This window comes from Lynx rufus, unplaced genomic scaffold (genome assembly GCF_022079265.1).
Source record: "Lynx rufus isolate CCGP_SWC_20201006 ecotype Redwood Valley unplaced genomic scaffold, mLynRuf1.p SCAF_4, whole genome shotgun sequence".
Taxonomy (NCBI): Eukaryota; Metazoa; Chordata; class Mammalia; order Carnivora; family Felidae; genus Lynx; species Lynx rufus.
Genome location: NW_025814856.1, coordinates 155,934,550 through 155,951,794, shown reverse-complemented (window position 1 = coordinate 155,951,794; position 17,245 = coordinate 155,934,550). Strand labels below are relative to the sequence as shown.

The following is a 17,245-nucleotide window of genomic DNA, read 5'->3' as shown; positions in this document are numbered from 1 at the left end:
ATATTTTAATTATTTTAAAGTATAAATGATTGTTGACTGCAGAGGAGTAGCCAGAGTCTCATTCCCTTCAGTCTTACTCACTTTGCACAGTGTGGTTATGAGGAGAGTGGAGAGCATCAAAGTAGAAGGGACACTGTAATTGAAATTGTTTGGATCAAATATTGTCACCACCCTCATGCATATTAGTCCCATCAGCTGCCACACCCTCCGTAGGTTTCTGGGGAGAGATTCAGCTTGCTACGTGAAGTCTAATGAACATTTTTGAAATTGTGTACCATTTGGTGAAACGGGATTCAAATGCTAATGTCTTGGAAGCCAGTTCTTTGGTTTTAGAAACAGTTGAAAATACAAGAAAAGAGTAGTGAACTTCAGTGAGAGACACTTGGGACTGTTACAAACAGGCAACACCGATAAATCAGGCAAATCCTACAGCAAATGTAGCCTTAGTGATTGCATTTCAGCAAGGCATTTGAGTGATAATTCTCATGATGGCGTTGAGGAGAGGATCAAGAGATGTAAATGCATGGAGAATTGGACTAGGTTCATAAGTGTATAACGATCATCATCCCCGAAGCTATTAAGCTGAAGGAGATTTTTTGTTTCATTCTGCTCCTGAGTGTGACTAGCATGTTTACACATAACTTAGGTGAGGGCATCAAGAGCACACTGATCTTTTAAAACTTATTTTTTAATGAAAACTAAAATTTCAATCAGCTGAGATTATAGGCCACGTCTACAAGATAAGACATCTTACCCAAGGTCAGAAAAGAAAGATACACATACAAATATAGGATGGGGAAACTGTTGTGTAGGAGCAATGCAAGAACAACCCTGTAGGGTTGGAACTGAATATAATTTTAATAGAAGTCTGTAGAGTGACTGTGGCTGCCATAATACTCTCAATAATGGCTGATATAATTTTTTAGCCCACATAAGGAAGATGAAGATGAATTAAATTTTGTTTTGTTTTTTTAGATTCCACATCTAAGTGAGAGCATATGGTATTTGGATTGCCCTGTCTGACTTGTTTCATTGCAGATAATGCCCTCAGGGTCCATCCATGTTGTTGCAAACAGCAGGATATCCTTTTTTGTGGCTGTATAATATTCATGTGTGAGTGTGTATGTGTGACATTTTCTTTATTCACTCATGAACACTAAGTTGTTTCTGTATCTTTGCTATTGTGAAGAATGCTGCAGTAAACATGAGGGTGCAGATGTCTCTTTGAGAGCCTGGTTTAAATTCTTTTGGGTATATACCCAGAAATGGGATTACTAGATCATATGATAATCCTATTTTTAAGTTTTTCTGAGGAACTTGCATACTGTTTTCCATAGTGGCTGTACCAGTTTACATTCTCTTCAACAGTGTACCCTTGAAAGAGTTCCCTTTTTTCTGCATTCTTGTCACTACATGCTGTTTCTTGTTTTTTTGATAATAGCCATGCTAACAGGTATGAGGTGATAGCTCATTGTGGTTTTGATTTGCATTTCCCTGATGATGAATGATGCTGGACACCTTTTCATGTACCTGTTGGCCATCTGTATGTTTTCTTTGGGAAAATGTCTGTTTTTTAATCAGTTTGGGATTTTTGCTATTGAGTTCTACAAGCTCTTTATATTTTTTGGATATTCCCTTATTAGATATATGACTTGCAAATATTTTCTCCCATTTGGTAGGTTGCCTTTTCATTTTGTTGGTGGTCTGTGCCGTTTGCTGTGCAGAAGCTTTTTCGTTTGACGTAGTCCCAGTTGTTTATTTTTGCTTTTGTTGCCTTTGTTTTTGGTGTCAAATAAAAAAAAAAAATGATTATCAAGACTGATGTCAAGGACCTTGCTACCTATTTTGTTTTCCCTAGGAGTTTTATGGTTTCAGGTCTTATGTTCAAGGAGAAAATTAAGATGAGAGTCGCTCTAGTTTGTGTTGATCGGATCAAATCTAGAGTATTGTATTTACTCTTGAGGCATCATATTAAGCTCTTAAAAGAATGTTAAAAACCTGAATCTTGGATAATAGCTTGAAAGAAGTAGCATAGAGAACAAATTTTACTAGATGATTTGCCCAGCTTTCAGATTAAATGATTCTGTAGGTGGATACTTTTGCTTCAAGGAAGGAAACTCCCAAGGGAAACCTATCAAGAAGATGTGATACTCATTTAGTTTATAGCATGTTTTTTCTTTCTTGCTACTGTTATAAACCTATAAGGTTCTCTTTAACATCTTTGAAAAGTTAAGAAGGGAGTCCAATTTGACTGCTTTAAATAATGGATAGCCTTCTGTATAATCTATAGTAAAGTTAATTTATTCTTGTTCCCTTCCCTACCCTCAACCAGTAAAGGATTACCCAAGGATAAGGGGGTGCTATTTCAGGTTGCAGCTGTATATGACTTTGGCCTGTGTTAGATTTATATTGTCCACCTTCTACTAGGGTTATATCACTAGCTCAGCACTTGTATTTATATCTTGTTAATTATCTAGTACTTTCCCAGTCAGAATTTTTTTCTCCCCTCAACCCTCTGGGTACATTTCTATTTACTTTATTCTTGCTATATTTCTTTGTATCAGATTCGTTGCAAAAATTGACAACATCAGGAACACCTTTATCTTCTTATAACTTAATCATGCTGCCATATAGTTCATTTCTACCACCCATTTGTTGTTGTGTTTAATTTCAAAGAAAACAATCTCTTTTCAAAGACCAACACTTTTTCTGTGCATTAAATACCAGATCTCTGACCAAAGCACCAAGCTCCGCCACTGAGCACCATCACCATTTGTTCCCCTTTCTTTCTGAAGAGGAGACAGGGTCTCCCCATCTTGAAAAAGCATTTGATTGAGGCCCCTTTTTCTCCATCTGTACCTCTCTCTGTCACTGCAGAACTTTTTAAGCAAATGAGACCCATAAATGACATCATGTTTTCCTTCAACATAAGAGAGAGTGGGTGATATAGTGAGATTGAGTTTAAGAAGTCATGACAACAAGACAACTTTAAAATGCAGTAATCTATGCAGGAAGTAAACTGATATGAGAGAGGAACTGGAAGAGAAGGGGTTACTTTGTATAAACAGTAGTTTGAAATGAAAATTTTGTCTGAGAGGAAAGTTTCAAAATCTTGATCTCTGGGAGAATGAGGAAGTTTAAATGAAGATGTAAAAGCATAAATAAAGCTTAATCATTGTAAATCTTCCATTTTTAACTGTTTATTACATAATTTTGATTATACCATTTAGACTTTAAAGTGTCATTTTAAAGCAAAATTTGTTTCCTAATGGTCATTGTCAAATTTCAGAAGTCTCCTGTATCTTTTCTCTGTAGTATCAAATGAAGAAAAATAACTTTGACTAGAATATTATATGCATTTCATTGTAGTTGACTCAACAGACATGTTGAATACTTACCATATGCCAGGCACTGTGCTAGGCCCTGGAGATTAAACAGAAGTAAAGTAGGCAGAGCCCTTTCCCTCAGTGAACTCAAGCAGTTTTTAGGGGTAACAGATAATTTAAATTTATCATCGACTTTAAAATAGACTCACTGTGGATGTTATATAGCAGGTTTCCTCCTCACTATTTTTGTCTGTTTTGAAAATTTATTCTGTATTACTTAATTTTCTCTTATTATATGCTATTTTAAACTAATCAACAATAGGATTATTTACTGTGGCCATTAGTAGCTAATTTAAGATTAACATGTCTGGTAAAGCTCCTCTGTATTTTTAAGAAGGTATTTTAGGGATGCCTGGCTGGTTCAGTTGGTGGAGCATGCGGTCTTAATCTCAGGGTTATGAGTTCAAGCCCCATGTTGGGTGTGGAGATTACTTAAAAATAAAATCTTCAAAAAAAAAAAAAAAAAAAGAAGGTATTTTAGTAATGTATACTACTACCTTTAAAATGGTTTTATCAATCAAATCTTCATATTCTGGTGGAATTTACATTCTGAAAAGAAAACCAAAGGCACAGAGGGAAAAATACATGAATCAAGCTGTTAAATAATTACTACATAAGTGAACACTGAAAGATCACTTTCAGTTGAGTTAATCATGGGAAAGCTTCATTCAGAAGTTAGAGGGAGCGTTCAGTCTTAAAGGATAGGAATGAATGGGGGAGAATAGAATGAAAGTTCATTTGGGGATGGGTTTGGGAGGGGAGCATTGATCACAGAGGTGGGATTAAATATCAATGTCTGTTGAAAAGACACGGATAAATAGGCTTGGCTGGAGTGAAAGGTTTGTATTGGTAAATAGTAAAAGATAAAGCAAAGTCTTTTAACACAATACAGGATTTTGGCTGTTCCGTAATAGTAATATGTTCCTATAATCCTAAATTCATTGACCGTTTATTTTAATATTCTTATGTAAAGAGGTTATCATAATGTATAGTTTGCAGTTGTATCATAATTTTGAATAAGTCTTTATTTACACCCCTAAATATGTTCTATAGATTTGGAGGCCAGAGTCTTTACCCCTACTCAGGTTGAAATGATGTTTTGTTTTTCAGTTACTTACACGCCAAGTCAATCATCCACAGAGACCTCAAGAGTAATAGTATCCTTCCTGAAATTTGTCTGCGAAGTTTGAAAACATCCTGACTTTTTCTTCTGCATTTTGTCTTCACATTATGTAAAAACAATTTTCATGCTAAGTTCAATATATTGTAAAGAGAATTAATAAACGGGTTTGCATGAGAGCATACTGAAGCAGGATACTACCACCTGCTTTTGGTTTCTGAACATTATAAAAAAAATCTACCCAGTCTTTCTAACAGTAGTACTCTTTTGATTGCGTGCTTCCATTCTGTCAGCTCCATAAAACGGAGAGTTGCGCAGCTGCCCGCTCGTTTCTGTCAGTGCTCTGACGCTGCCCCCCAGTGGTGCAGATGTAACTGAAAGTTGTAACTTACGTAACAAGGAGGTGAGAAAGACATATTTTTCCTTCTTCCTCCATAAACCCAGCTCAAGACCCTGTCCGCCAACTAAACTTCCTTCCAGTGAAGAACCTTTGTGTCTTTGTCAGCAATGCCAAAAGAATGGATCTGTGTTACTGAAATCTAATGGGAAAGTTTTCACGATTTCCCAGAAACTCAGGAAAGCATCTCACCTCACCCTGCCACGTTTCAAGCCCCAAAAATCTTAAAAGCAGGTCACATAGGCCAAACAGAACTAATTATTTTTTAAAACATATTTGTCAACTTTAAGAGGAAATAGGAAGAACTGTGCTTTTTAAAGGAATATCATTATTACCAAGGAAAGAAAATCATATTACAGGCTTATAGAAATTAGATCTCTTACCTAAAATTTTCGTAATGCTTACTTACTTTGATAGGAAAATGAGATCTATTGTTTTCCTTTACCTACTACACCTCAGATATTTTTCTTCATGAAGACCTCACAGTAAAAATAGGTGATTTTGGTCTAGCCACAGTGAAATCTCGATGGAGTGGGTCCCATCAGTTTGAACAGTTGTCTGGATCCATTTTGTGGATGGTAAGAATTGAGGCCGTTGCTCCATTAATGGAATTTGTGGACCCTGCGATGCTGCCGAACTACTAGAAAATCATTGAAGGTTTCATAATGCCCAGTATTCACAAAAATCAATGTTGATCTTACTTTTTATGTGAATAGATTTTAACCTTTTTCTTTATCTTTATAAAAAGTATTATGATACCAGTTTCAGTACATTTCAAACAAAAAATACGTATTTTATAAACTGTTTAAATTTTACCCAGAATTGGCTCTCTAAAATATCTTGTGTTCAAAATGTTCTGCGTACCCTGTTGCAAAAAGAAAAAAACAAGTATGCCATTTAAGCAGGTATGATCTGCAGCAGTTATTAAGGTTTTGCTAAGAGAACTCCTCTTTTTTGAGAGAGAGGCTGTTTCACAATCTTATTTAAGCCTAAATTGGCAAGTACTTCCGTTAGACAAGAAAGAACCTATAATTATGGGACAGCTGGGAGAGGAAAGACAAAAAAGAAAAAAAAAAAAAAGGTAGATTTTTAACACTGTCAGCCATGTGCTGCCCTGCATAGCTCTTGCTTTATTCCTATTTCTGCTTTGTTGGAAAAAAGGGAATGAAAACTTCAGTTACTTTCTGCAGGCTCTGAAAAGGGCAGGCATAGGAATCAACCTCTAAGCTAGCCGTTCTTAAAAGGGACTCTGAGACCCTTTTGGAGGTCTTCAAGGTCATCCCTGTGTAAAGCCACATTTGGTTTCATGTTCTTCAGCCAGAAGTGACACATCACAACAGATTGAATGCAGCAACAAATATGTGTCTGTAGCTGACTCTGTTAAACCAGTCAAAGAGAATTGCAGTACTGTTCTCACTGAACTGTTTTTGGTTTTGAAAATACACTTTTCATTAAACATGGGTCATCTGTGTTAACATCTAATGGCTGTTGTTTTATTATTTATGGAATTACTAAATATTTTAACAGTTTCCCTGTTAGGTTTAAAAATGATAAATACCTGTGTATGCCCTTGGGATCTTCAGTAATTTTCAAGACTAAAAGAGGCCTGAGACAAAAAAGTTTGAGAACCGCTGCTCTCAGCTGAATATAGGATGTCCCCAAACCATTAGTGCAATTTGAAGGTTTAAATAATTGAATCTGCACAAAGACTTTGGGACACGATGCTGGAAACAGAAAAGCTGCAAGGGCTCTTGAAGCCACATTTGCGTATATTCCCCGAACTATCCATAGCAGTCTCCAGGAAGGGAATTCCAAGATAGATGTCTGAATCAGTGAGGAAAACTTAGGGTTCAATTCGGCTATGATTTCTTGTAATAATAACTGGAGTTAAGGCAAAGTAGCAAGTGGAAGGAGCTCACTGGACTTAGAATTAGGAGATTGGTACTTAAGTGCTCTATTTGACTCTTAGCCTGCATGTTTGTTAACCTCCTCCACGTCTCTCAGTTTTTAATGGTGGTTGGACTAGTGGATTTCTAATACCTTTTCTGTGTCTAAGATTCAGTAATTAGAGCTAGCTAGGTTTGTGACTTTGATTATTCTAATTGTTTAATAAATCATTATAAACCAGAGGCTAATTAATAATTGTAAACTGGATCTCACGCACCTTTAAGTCATACACCTTGTTACAAGATGGCAGTGTATCCTAGGAAGGGGTGGGCTGGCAGATATTAAGTACTGAAATTATAAAACCTAATATTAAAAAGAAACAATAAATACATGTTTTAAAGGTGTGTTGATCTTAACTAGTGTGGAAGAGAGGCTCAGTTAAATCTCCAGGTTTGTCCTTTTTTCAAAAACCGTAGTTTTATACAGTTAGTAGATTATTATACATAAAGTGTTACATTTTCTTCTGATTTCTTTTTTGTTGATACATAGGTAGATTGGTTCATCCTTTGTTCCATCAAGCTGAGTTCTAATACGAGAGTAGCCAATAGTACACTTAATTATTGAATAAATCCTTTTGGGTTGATAGTGCCTTCAGAAACAAAAATGGAACATCCGTAGACAAGAGAGAAGAGTTGGGTCAGGACTAAGGTTATGTAATTCTCTGAACTATTTACAATAGTCTTCTCAACCTTGTTTTATTTATCTTAGAGGGGAAAGACACCTTTGTGAAAATTTTTACAAATTAAATCATTAAATTAATTGAGGATCTTAAATCACTAAATTAATTGAGGATTGATTATGCGTTTCTTGTAAATAGATGACATACAACTTTACATCAAGCCATCTACCAACAACAGTGAGGTAAAACTAAATTTTAAAAAGACATTTAGTTCCTCAACTGATTTATTACTCTCTTCCTCTCAAAACTGTGTTCTGGCTTTTCAGATTGTGTCTATCATAACCAGCCTCTCAGTATTCTGGCTTGTTCACTATAGCACAGTTGTATGTGGTTTATTTTGTACTATATTGCTAAAAGCAGTTAGTAAGATGTTTGACCAAAGTAAGTAGACAGTCGTCTTCTACGCCCCCATCCTTCCATCAGGGCCTCTGTACATCTATCAGTGGTTCTCAACCTTGGTTAGACATTAAAATCATCTGGGGAACTTAAAAAAATAACAGTGCTTGGATCCCCTCCCCAGATTCTGTTCTAGATTGTAGTCTGGACATTGAGAGGTTAAAGTCTATACAGGTCATTGTGATTTTCGGGTGAGGCTGAATGTCATTGCCTGCCTTTTGAGAGAGTCTGACCGGCCTTACCCTGACCTGTGACCAGGAATCTTGTTCCAGGTCTTCCAGCCATTTTTGCAGTCAGTCCAGGTTTTGGTATCAAAGTAACGCTTTCACAAGAGTTTTTATTTATACTCTGCAATTTCTCTAATGAGACAATTCTTCCAAGTGAAACAGAACAGAAGATGCAAGGTGAAGTAATTCCTTTAAGCTAATATTTAACTGACCATCTATTGTATTTTATGTAAACAGCCAAGAAGAAATTAAGTATTAGAGTACAGTGAGTGAAATGTGTAAAAATGTAGCAAATATGCTTTGGTCTATAGCTTTTCCCAAGAAGCAAGCAGCCAAGATTCTTTATACCATCTTCTAAGTCAACCTGCTGTCTCTTGCTTTTGTTAATAAAGCATCCATGGCATGTTGACAATGCTTTTGGAGGCAGGAGTTTTACCAGTATTCTCGAAGGTGCCCTGAGACGAGGAAAACCATGTACCAAGGGGGAAAACCAAAATTCTAAGGCAGTTACCATAGTGGTTGTGCTACTCCCAAACACGAACACAGATGTAATATTTCTTTACTGAATCAAGAATGGGAAATGGGAACTGATTCTTGATAGGACTAGTCCTGGGAAGGATTCAAATAGCAATGACAGGATTTTGTGCTGAAAGAGGATGGCTGATAAAATTATAAAATCTTAGTAATGCACATGGAATCTCGGGTAATACCACCTCTTTCAGAGTTTACCAAGCATTTTTCTTCTTGATCAGTTCTACTTCTTTGCCCATTAATAAGAGAATTGATTGCATATTAGATGAATTATTTAATGACAAAAGCATTGTTCTGGGAATTTTAATAATCTGCTTTTCAGTCTATTCAGTTGAAGTTGAAGAGTAAACAAGAATATTTGTCTTTTTGTGTTCTGACAGGCACCGGAAGTAATTCGAATGCAAGATAAAAACCCATATAGCTTTCAGTCAGATGTATATGCATTTGGGATTGTTCTATATGAATTGATGACTGGACAGTTACCTTATTCAAACATCAACAACAGGGACCAGGTAAATCTTTACCATCTCTTGGGGTTTATTTTACTATATGTATAAAGAGTCCAGTTTGGAAGCAACTGTGTGGCTCAGTCGGTTAAGTGTCCGACTTCGGCTCAGGTCATGATCTGGAGGTTTGTGAGTTCAAGCCCTGCAACCGGCTCTGTGCTGACAGCTGGGAGCCTGGAGCCTTCCTGCTTCAGATTCTGTGTCTCCTCCTCTCTCTCTCTGCCCCTTCCCTGATTGTGCACCTTCTCTCTCTCTCTCTCTCTCTCTCTCTCTCTCTCTCTGTCTCTCTCTCTGTCTGTCTCTCTCAAAATTAAATAAAAAAAAATTTTTAATTAAAAAGAAAAAGACTCCAGTTTGTTGCAAGAAAAGAAGCGTTGAGTCCGGGTAGGCGTGAAAAATAGATATCTTGATCTTTGTTACCAGTTTTGGAAACTTTTGGTATACTCTCAGCAATAGTAGCTGCGTGTAAGGCCTCTCCTTGAAAGCTCAGTGCTAAGTGTTGTAATGGAGTATAGCTCCTCATGTTCTGACTAGAAGCTAGAGCTGCAGCAGTGGGTGTTGGTCACATCTCTTGACCGAGCTCGGCTAGAAGGAGGCGCTGCCGCTGCAGCGACTGGGCTTTATGCCGTCTCTCTGTTCCGTCACCACTTGTGCTAAGCAGCCTGGCTGTGCTGTTCTTCATATCGGATTCTTGTGAAATTAGTACGGGTTCTCCCTTTTGTTAACTAGGTAAATGGAAAGACTTACTTCATGCTTTCCATTTTTCTAGAAGGAGAATTCTAATAGGAAATTTTTGTATTTATTTCTTCCTAAGTTCCTGTTCTCTGTCCTTTACCTCACCCCCCCCGCCCCGCCCCCAGTACCCAACTTAGCCTCAGGCAGCTCTTTGCCTTTTCTGTCCCAGCCACATGAAATTCACCAGGACTTTGACACTAACCAAGAAAATGAAATTGTCTTTACTAAAATTATCGTATATACCTCAGTATGTAAAAAAGTGTGTGTGTGTGTGTGTGTGTATGTGTGTGTGTGTAGAGAGAGAGAGATTGCAGCAATTCCACCATTAATCTATTAAAAAACAGGGGCTCAGTCAGTTAAGCGTTCGACTTTAGCTCAGGTCATGATCTCACGGTCCGTGAGTACGAGCCCCGCGTCGGGCTCTGTGCTGACAACTCAGAGCCTGGAGCCTGCTTCAGATTCTGTGTCTTCCTCTCTCTGTGCCCCTCCCCCACTCGTGCTCTGTCTCTCTCTCTCTCTCTCTCTCTCTCTCTCTCTCTCTCAAAAATAAATAAACCTTTAAAAAAATAAAAAATAAAAACAAAACAATAGTTGACCATATAAACTATAAATAATATTTATACTTTGTACTGTGGTTTGCGTCAGCATTACTTGAGTAAGGGCTCCTGGGTATTTCAGTTGGTTAAATACCCAACTCTTGATTTCAGCTCAGGTCATGATCTCACAGTTCATGAGATTGAGCCCCACATTGGGCTCTGCACTGACAGCTTGGAGCTACTTGGGATTCTCTTCTCCTCCCCCCTCCACCTCTCTCTCTCTCTCTCTCTCAAAATAAGTAAATAAACATTAAAAAGAAGAAGAAGAATTACCTGGGTAATTTGTTTAAAAATAGAGATACTAGAGCAGATTCTGATTCCATGGAGTAAAGTCCAAGCACTTGCATTTTTAATAAGTTTGCCAGGTGATTTTTATACATACCGAAGTTGAGAATCCCCAATCCAAAGAATAAAAAAAAAATCCAACAGTGTGAATGTGGTATGTGTTTTATCATAAGCTCTCAATCTAATGAAATGATAGTTTTTAATTTATAGATGTGTTAACTTCATGTAAGTAGTGTGTGTGTATGTGTGTTGGTCATCAGTTCAACTCTCCATCTTTTTGGTAATAACTCTGAGTATCTTTCTCTCTAAGAACTTCAGCTAGTATGTGATTTCAGAGAAGTAGTCTCAGTTGTCCTGTACTTTGTGGATACTTGCTGAGTGACCAGATGGCCCCTTACCCAGAGTGCTCTGGATTCTATGTAGATGAAAAAAGTGATTTAAATGACTGTTTCTACCAAGGTCAGCACAGAGCTAATTGGTTAGTTGCTGTTTGGTCTTTCTAACTACTACATAGCTTTTGAACGTTGAATACTACCTTTGAGTGTTAAAAAAAATCTGTGACCTGATTCCTAATTACCTGACATTTTAAGCCCTGCATGAAGCATAGATTCAAGATAGACCAAACTACTAGCGAAGGAGCGTAGTCGACCCATTGCACTCATTGGACTTGTGACAGATTCTAGATCACTGAGATGATTGATTGGATGATGGCAATCTGAGTAGCAAGGTTGGTTCTAATTTGCACACTTCCTGTGCCCTGTCTTCTACAGTCCTATTCATTCAACCATAAGACATAATACCCTGTGCCATGTTCACTTTTCCTTTGCATATTACTTTTCTACAAGGGAAAAGGGAACTTTACAAGGGAACTTTAGTTTTAGTTGATTTATCATAGAGACCACAAATAAAAATTTATGACTCTAAGATCTGGATGAAATCCAGTGAATACTTCTGTTTTAATAAAATAATACATTATGGAAATGGGTATTATTATCTCCAAAATATGGATAAAAAGCAACCCAGAGTTTTGCACTCATCCACTTCTTGGCATTTTAGGTGCTTTGTCTTCCACAGGAGTATAATAAATGATGTGGCAAGGGCTTACTCTCCATAAGAGAAGTAAGTGAGTGACCAACAGAAGGGTAAGGCCTTTACTGGTTAATTCTGTCTGGTAGTAAGAACCTTCTGGAATTTGCCAGTCTGAAACCAGGTTGAATATTTGATAAAGAAAAAGGAGGGCGCCTGGGTGGCTCAGTCAGTTAAGTGTCTGACTCTTGATCTCGGCTCAGGTCATGATCTCGCAGTTTGTGAGATCGAGCCCCACTTGGGGCTCTTTGCTGACAGCAGGGAGCTTCCTTGGGATATTCTCTGTCTGTCTGTCTCTCTCTGCCCCCCACCTCAAAATAAATAAATAAACTTTTAAAGAAAGAAAGAAAAAGGGGGTCAAAGAATGATATATGCACTATCCCTTACCCCTATTCTATTTCATTACTTCTTGTCTGCTTTCTTCAAATGGCACTTTCCATGGAAGTCCCTTTTGGGAATTGCTAATTCTAGTCATCTTCAGTGACGTAACCCCAGCTATTGCTCCGTCTGTCCCCTTGATTTGATTTTTCTTTTTCTCTCGAACTTTCATCACCATGGCTCTCAGATTGGACTTCTGTTTGAAAACTTAGGAATATTCTTCTTTCTCATGGGAGATAGGACATCTCCTTCTTTACTACGAACTGTAGAAACTGTTCCTGTGTACTCTTCCCCCCATAGTCTCGGGTGGCAGGTTTTGCCTGTAAATTTAAAGCAGGACTCTGGTTAAGAAACTCAGTGTAATGGCCGACCTTGGACTCATGACCTGGTCACTTTACCTCTTCAGGTGTCTTTTTTTTTTCAGTTATAAAAATAAGAAATTGCACTAAAGAATTCGTTCTGGTTGTAAAGATCAGATTCTTTCCTAGAGCAGTTCTCTTAGCGCTTCAAGGGATGGCCATCGTATAGCATGCCTTTTGCTTTCCTTACTCTAGTGCTGAAATCTAAGAAATTGCTGTCATTTTTCCCCCCTCTTTATCCTTCCATTTTTCTCTCTAATCACCCTGCTCTTTCCTCTTCCAGTGCAGCTTTTCTACTGAGTTGGGATTAATAATGCACTCATTTAGGCTACATGTATTGACTCTCTGTCCTCATGGTTTTCTTTTCTTGAAGTAGAAGTGCTGTGTCATCTTAGAAAATAGACAACTAATTTTTATCTGTTATTTTAAGTACTGTTATTTAAGTCTGTTATTTCAGTTACTGTTGGTGTATACCAAACCACCCAAAACATAGTGGCTTAAGCAAATTATGAATCTGCAGTTTGGACTGCTCTCAGTGAGGAAGATTTATGTCTGTGTCACATTGTGTTGCCTAGGGTGCATTCATTTGGGTGTTAAAGGATCCACTTCCAAAATGGCTCATTCATACCTCTGACAAGGTGTGGTGCTAGCTGTCTGCTGGAAGCTTGGTCAGGGTGAAGGGCCAAGGGCTTTAGTTCTTGTCGACATGGACCTTTCTATGGGGACGTCTTCTAGAAAGTGTGGACTTTGTTAGAGCCTGGTGGCTAGGTTCCAAGCACAAGCTCTCAAGAGATACAAAATGATGAATACCAGTATCTTACCTACACACAAATTATTTCAATAAGAAATTTTCAAAGCCTACTATATGCAAAGCACTATGGGATATAAAGGAATACAAAGGTGAATAATACACAGGCCATGCTTTTGGTGGAGTTTACCAATCTGTTGAAGCAGTGCAAGGGGAGGGGGTGATGAGAATGAGTAGACATTGTGCTCCAGTAATACAGAGGCGTGAATCAAGGGATGGAGGTGCCAGGAGTGCTGAATGTGGATTGAGAATGGAAATAACCAGTCAGTTCCAGAATTTCAAATTGAACTGCTGATTTTATCTTTTATGTGCCACTTAAATCTTCTGTACATGAATTATATCCTGGAGAGTCTTCCCTTTAAGTTTAAGTAATTGCAAAGAATGTGATTTCCTTTGTATTATATTTTTTTCAAAGTTTGATATGGCTCTTTTTTAAACATACTTTTATACTTTCAAGCCTTTTATTGATCATTCAAATAACATCTCTGCAACAAAAAATATGTATTTAAATTTAGAATTACAAAAATCTTTCCTGTGACTTTAGTCTTTGAAGGTTAATTTTTTAAATTCTGAACTATGCTTCTATTAATGAGTATTAATATATAACTGATGAAAATAATGTAAGTTTTGGTATATAGAAATAAAGAAGGTAAAATTTTATTGGAAATGTGTGTCTTAATGAACATATGGGGCTTTTCTCTTCAGTTCATTCATGTATTTGTGGATAAATAGGCTTTTGCTGAAATGAGAAAGAATTAAGCACTGAGAAGTATTGTTCAGGTAGATACAAAGATGGGAAAGTCAGGAATTTGTTGTACCCACATGCACAGTTCACTGGTCCCCAAGACCACACTCAGACTCAGTTGCTCATTAAGTTTGAGAACTCGCTGTAGGTTGTTAATGCTTACAGTTATGGTTTAGTGCAACAGCAGGATACAGATTAAAATCAGCCAAGGGAAGAGGCACATAGGGCAGAATCCAGGAGAGTTCCACATGTGGAGGTCACAGTTGTCTTCTCCCAGTGTAACTGTGGACCGCACTGAATTCTCCCGACAGCAGAACACTGCCAACCACAGAGACTCTCTTAAGTCCAGAGTTATCACTGGGGCTCTGTCAGGTAGATATGGTTGACTACCTCTGTGGCTGGCCTTAGTTCTCAAGCCCTCTGGAAGTCAAACTGGTACTATATGACTCAAAGTCCCTTCTATAAGCCCCCAGGTAAATAAACAGAAATACTCTCATCAGGCAGGACATTCCAAACTTTTAGGGATTATCTCCTAGGAGCCAAAGGCAAAGGCCATCCCTTTTTCTGGGCAAGATCCATTCTTTACCGTACACCATATCACTCAGTTAAAACTCATGTCTATAATGTACCAAAAAATTGCATAATAGCTTGTCACTGAGTTTTGTAATCAGCTGACGGTTCAGTTAATTTTACTGAGAGCAAAGATTTGGAAACCAGCTGTCTTGCAAAGGTATTTGTTACCCATTCATGAAAGCCCTGTTAAATACCAATAGTGTCCCTTTGGTACCCCAGCAGCTTTACACCTTGGTGCAACGTGTACTATTGTTAAATTTCATGTGGGTAAAAAAGGTATGGTTTTTACAAAGCGGGAGTAGGGCAGTTCTGCCAGGGGAGATGGAAGGGTAGCTGCACACTTGCACCGCGTGGTCCTCGAGCACATCTGCTCTCGGGTCAGCACCAGTTCTTACAGCACTGAACAGGGACTAAGAGCAAGTTAAGAGACCAGGCTCGACTGTTCTAAAGTTTATAAGCTCCGGCCTGTAACAAGGGATCTCTTACTGGCTGTCCACCTAGCCACTAGGCTGTCCGTTGGAACTGTTCCCTCTAAGATCAAACCCCCCCTCTCTCCAAGACTTCTGATGTCTGTCTCTGCCCATTATCAAAAGAGCTGAAAATTAGAAAGTTAAGAAATTGGAAAAATTATAAATCTCTGCACCCAGGGAAGACAAGCCTTTTTACTTTATTAAACAGAAAACTGCAGTTCCCAGATGGTTTACCTTCTTTTCTTTGGAGGAGGCTGTGATTCTCATATCTACATAACTAAATGCCCCATATCACCCATTTCCTCAGCAAACAAATTTAAAACGCAGATGGCAAAACAACTGCTAAAAAGGTTAACATTTTTAGTTCCAGCTACACGTATATAAAGGACTCAGTATGATGCCCAACAAGTACTCAGTAAAATACTTAAGTAGGAAAGACGCACAGCCTGATCCGTGTCTCATGATTGATTACCCTGGCAGTGGGAAATGGATTGGGGAAGGAGAGACCAGAGACCTGGGGAGCGATTAGGAGACCTTTACAACAGTCCATGGGTCATGAAGTTTTCAGTTGACGGCCCGTCCAGTGTCGGGTCCCCACGATAAGATGTGTGAGAATCAGATTACTAGCGTTGTGTTTCTTAACTTTTTATTAAGGGAAAATGTACACGCAGAAAAGTACACGTAAATGTGCAGCTTGTTGAATTCTCAATGTTGGAGTATTTTTCAATTTATAAGTGAAGTTGTTTGATTTGTTTTTTTTTATTCCCTCCCCAGATAATTTTTATGGTGGGACGAGGATATCTTTCTCCAGATCTCAGTAAGGTACGAAGTAACTGTCCGAAAGCCATGAAGAGATTGATGGCAGAGTGCCTAAAAAAGAAAAGAGATGAGAGGCCACTGTTTCCCCAAGTAAGAAGAAGCTTGATGTTACCTAAGAGGACAGACTAATACTCAGATGCAGATTTTTAAATACTTTCAGGGGCACACAGTTTTGTGTTTTATGGATTTGGATGCCTTGTGATCGTGTGCAGGCAGCAGAGAAGTAATTGCACAGAGATGATTTTGTAAAGGTTGAACAGTGGTACATCTAGAAACCTGGAATCCCAGGACAGAATATTCAGAAAGACTTGACTTTGGTCTAGCAGTTTTCAAACAACAATTTTTGATCTCACACACTTAAAAATTATTGAAGGCCCCCCAAAGAGCTTTTGTTTATATAAATAGTAATTGCCATTTTAGAAATTAAAACTAAGTTTTAAAAATGTTGATAAGTTTATTTAAGCGTAATAAAACCATTACATGCTAAATAACATTTTTATGAAATTAAAAAGAACTACATTTTCCCCACCAACAAAATTAGACGAGTGGCATTGTTTTACCTTTTTTGCAAATCTCTACAAAAAGAAGACATCTGGATTCTCTGCATCCATTATGCTGCAGTACCTTCCACCGTGTAGCTTCTGAAAGCGCCACTGACTTTTGCAAAGTAATGACAGTGAAAAAGGCAGATAATACCTTAGTGTTACTACGAAAATAGTTTTCCCACAGACTGCACTTTGAGAACTGCTTTAATTCTTCTTGGTGGTAAGATAAACACATTCCAAGCTTCCCTACATACTGGGTCTTTTGGAGGAACGTTTCCACCTGGAGCAAAAAGAAAAGGCAGCTGTTGGTTGGTACTGTCTGCCTTTCTCTGATTCTTGGAAAATGACTATCACTTTTGTCTCTTCATGTTATAAGGCTACAGCCCTGAAGTTCATAATCTTTCATTAAGCTTCATGAACTGAAACTAAGTACCTGAACAAACTTAGAAAGTTTAGGTATTGTAATATAAATTGAGTTTTTTATGATGCTTAGGAAGTTCCTGATAGCACCACATAAATAGGTCTTGGTAAATCAATACAGTTTGCAAGTGGGAAGTGCTAACTCCCTTAATTATCCAGCTACTGTAATCACGGAGTTGGTCTTTTGTGAACCTTCTGCGCTTGAATGCACAGCGCTAGCTGGGTCTCTTAGAAGTC

At 38.0% G+C, this 17,245-nt stretch overlaps 1 protein-coding gene across 2 annotated transcripts in view; it reads left to right on the top strand.

Moving 5' to 3' along the window:
* BRAF (B-Raf proto-oncogene, serine/threonine kinase) overlaps positions 1-17,245 on the top strand; it is a 167,013-nt gene that overhangs the window by 140,391 nt on the left and 9,377 nt on the right. For both annotated transcript variants that reach the window (XM_047097110.1, XM_047097111.1), the window contains 4 exons: positions 4,497-4,543; positions 5,363-5,481; positions 9,064-9,195; positions 15,999-16,133. In XM_047097110.1, the coding sequence (XP_046953066.1) occupies positions 4,497-4,543; positions 5,363-5,481; positions 9,064-9,195; positions 15,999-16,133 (433 nt within the window). The remainder of the gene's footprint in view (positions 1-4,496; positions 4,544-5,362; positions 5,482-9,063; positions 9,196-15,998; positions 16,134-17,245) is intronic.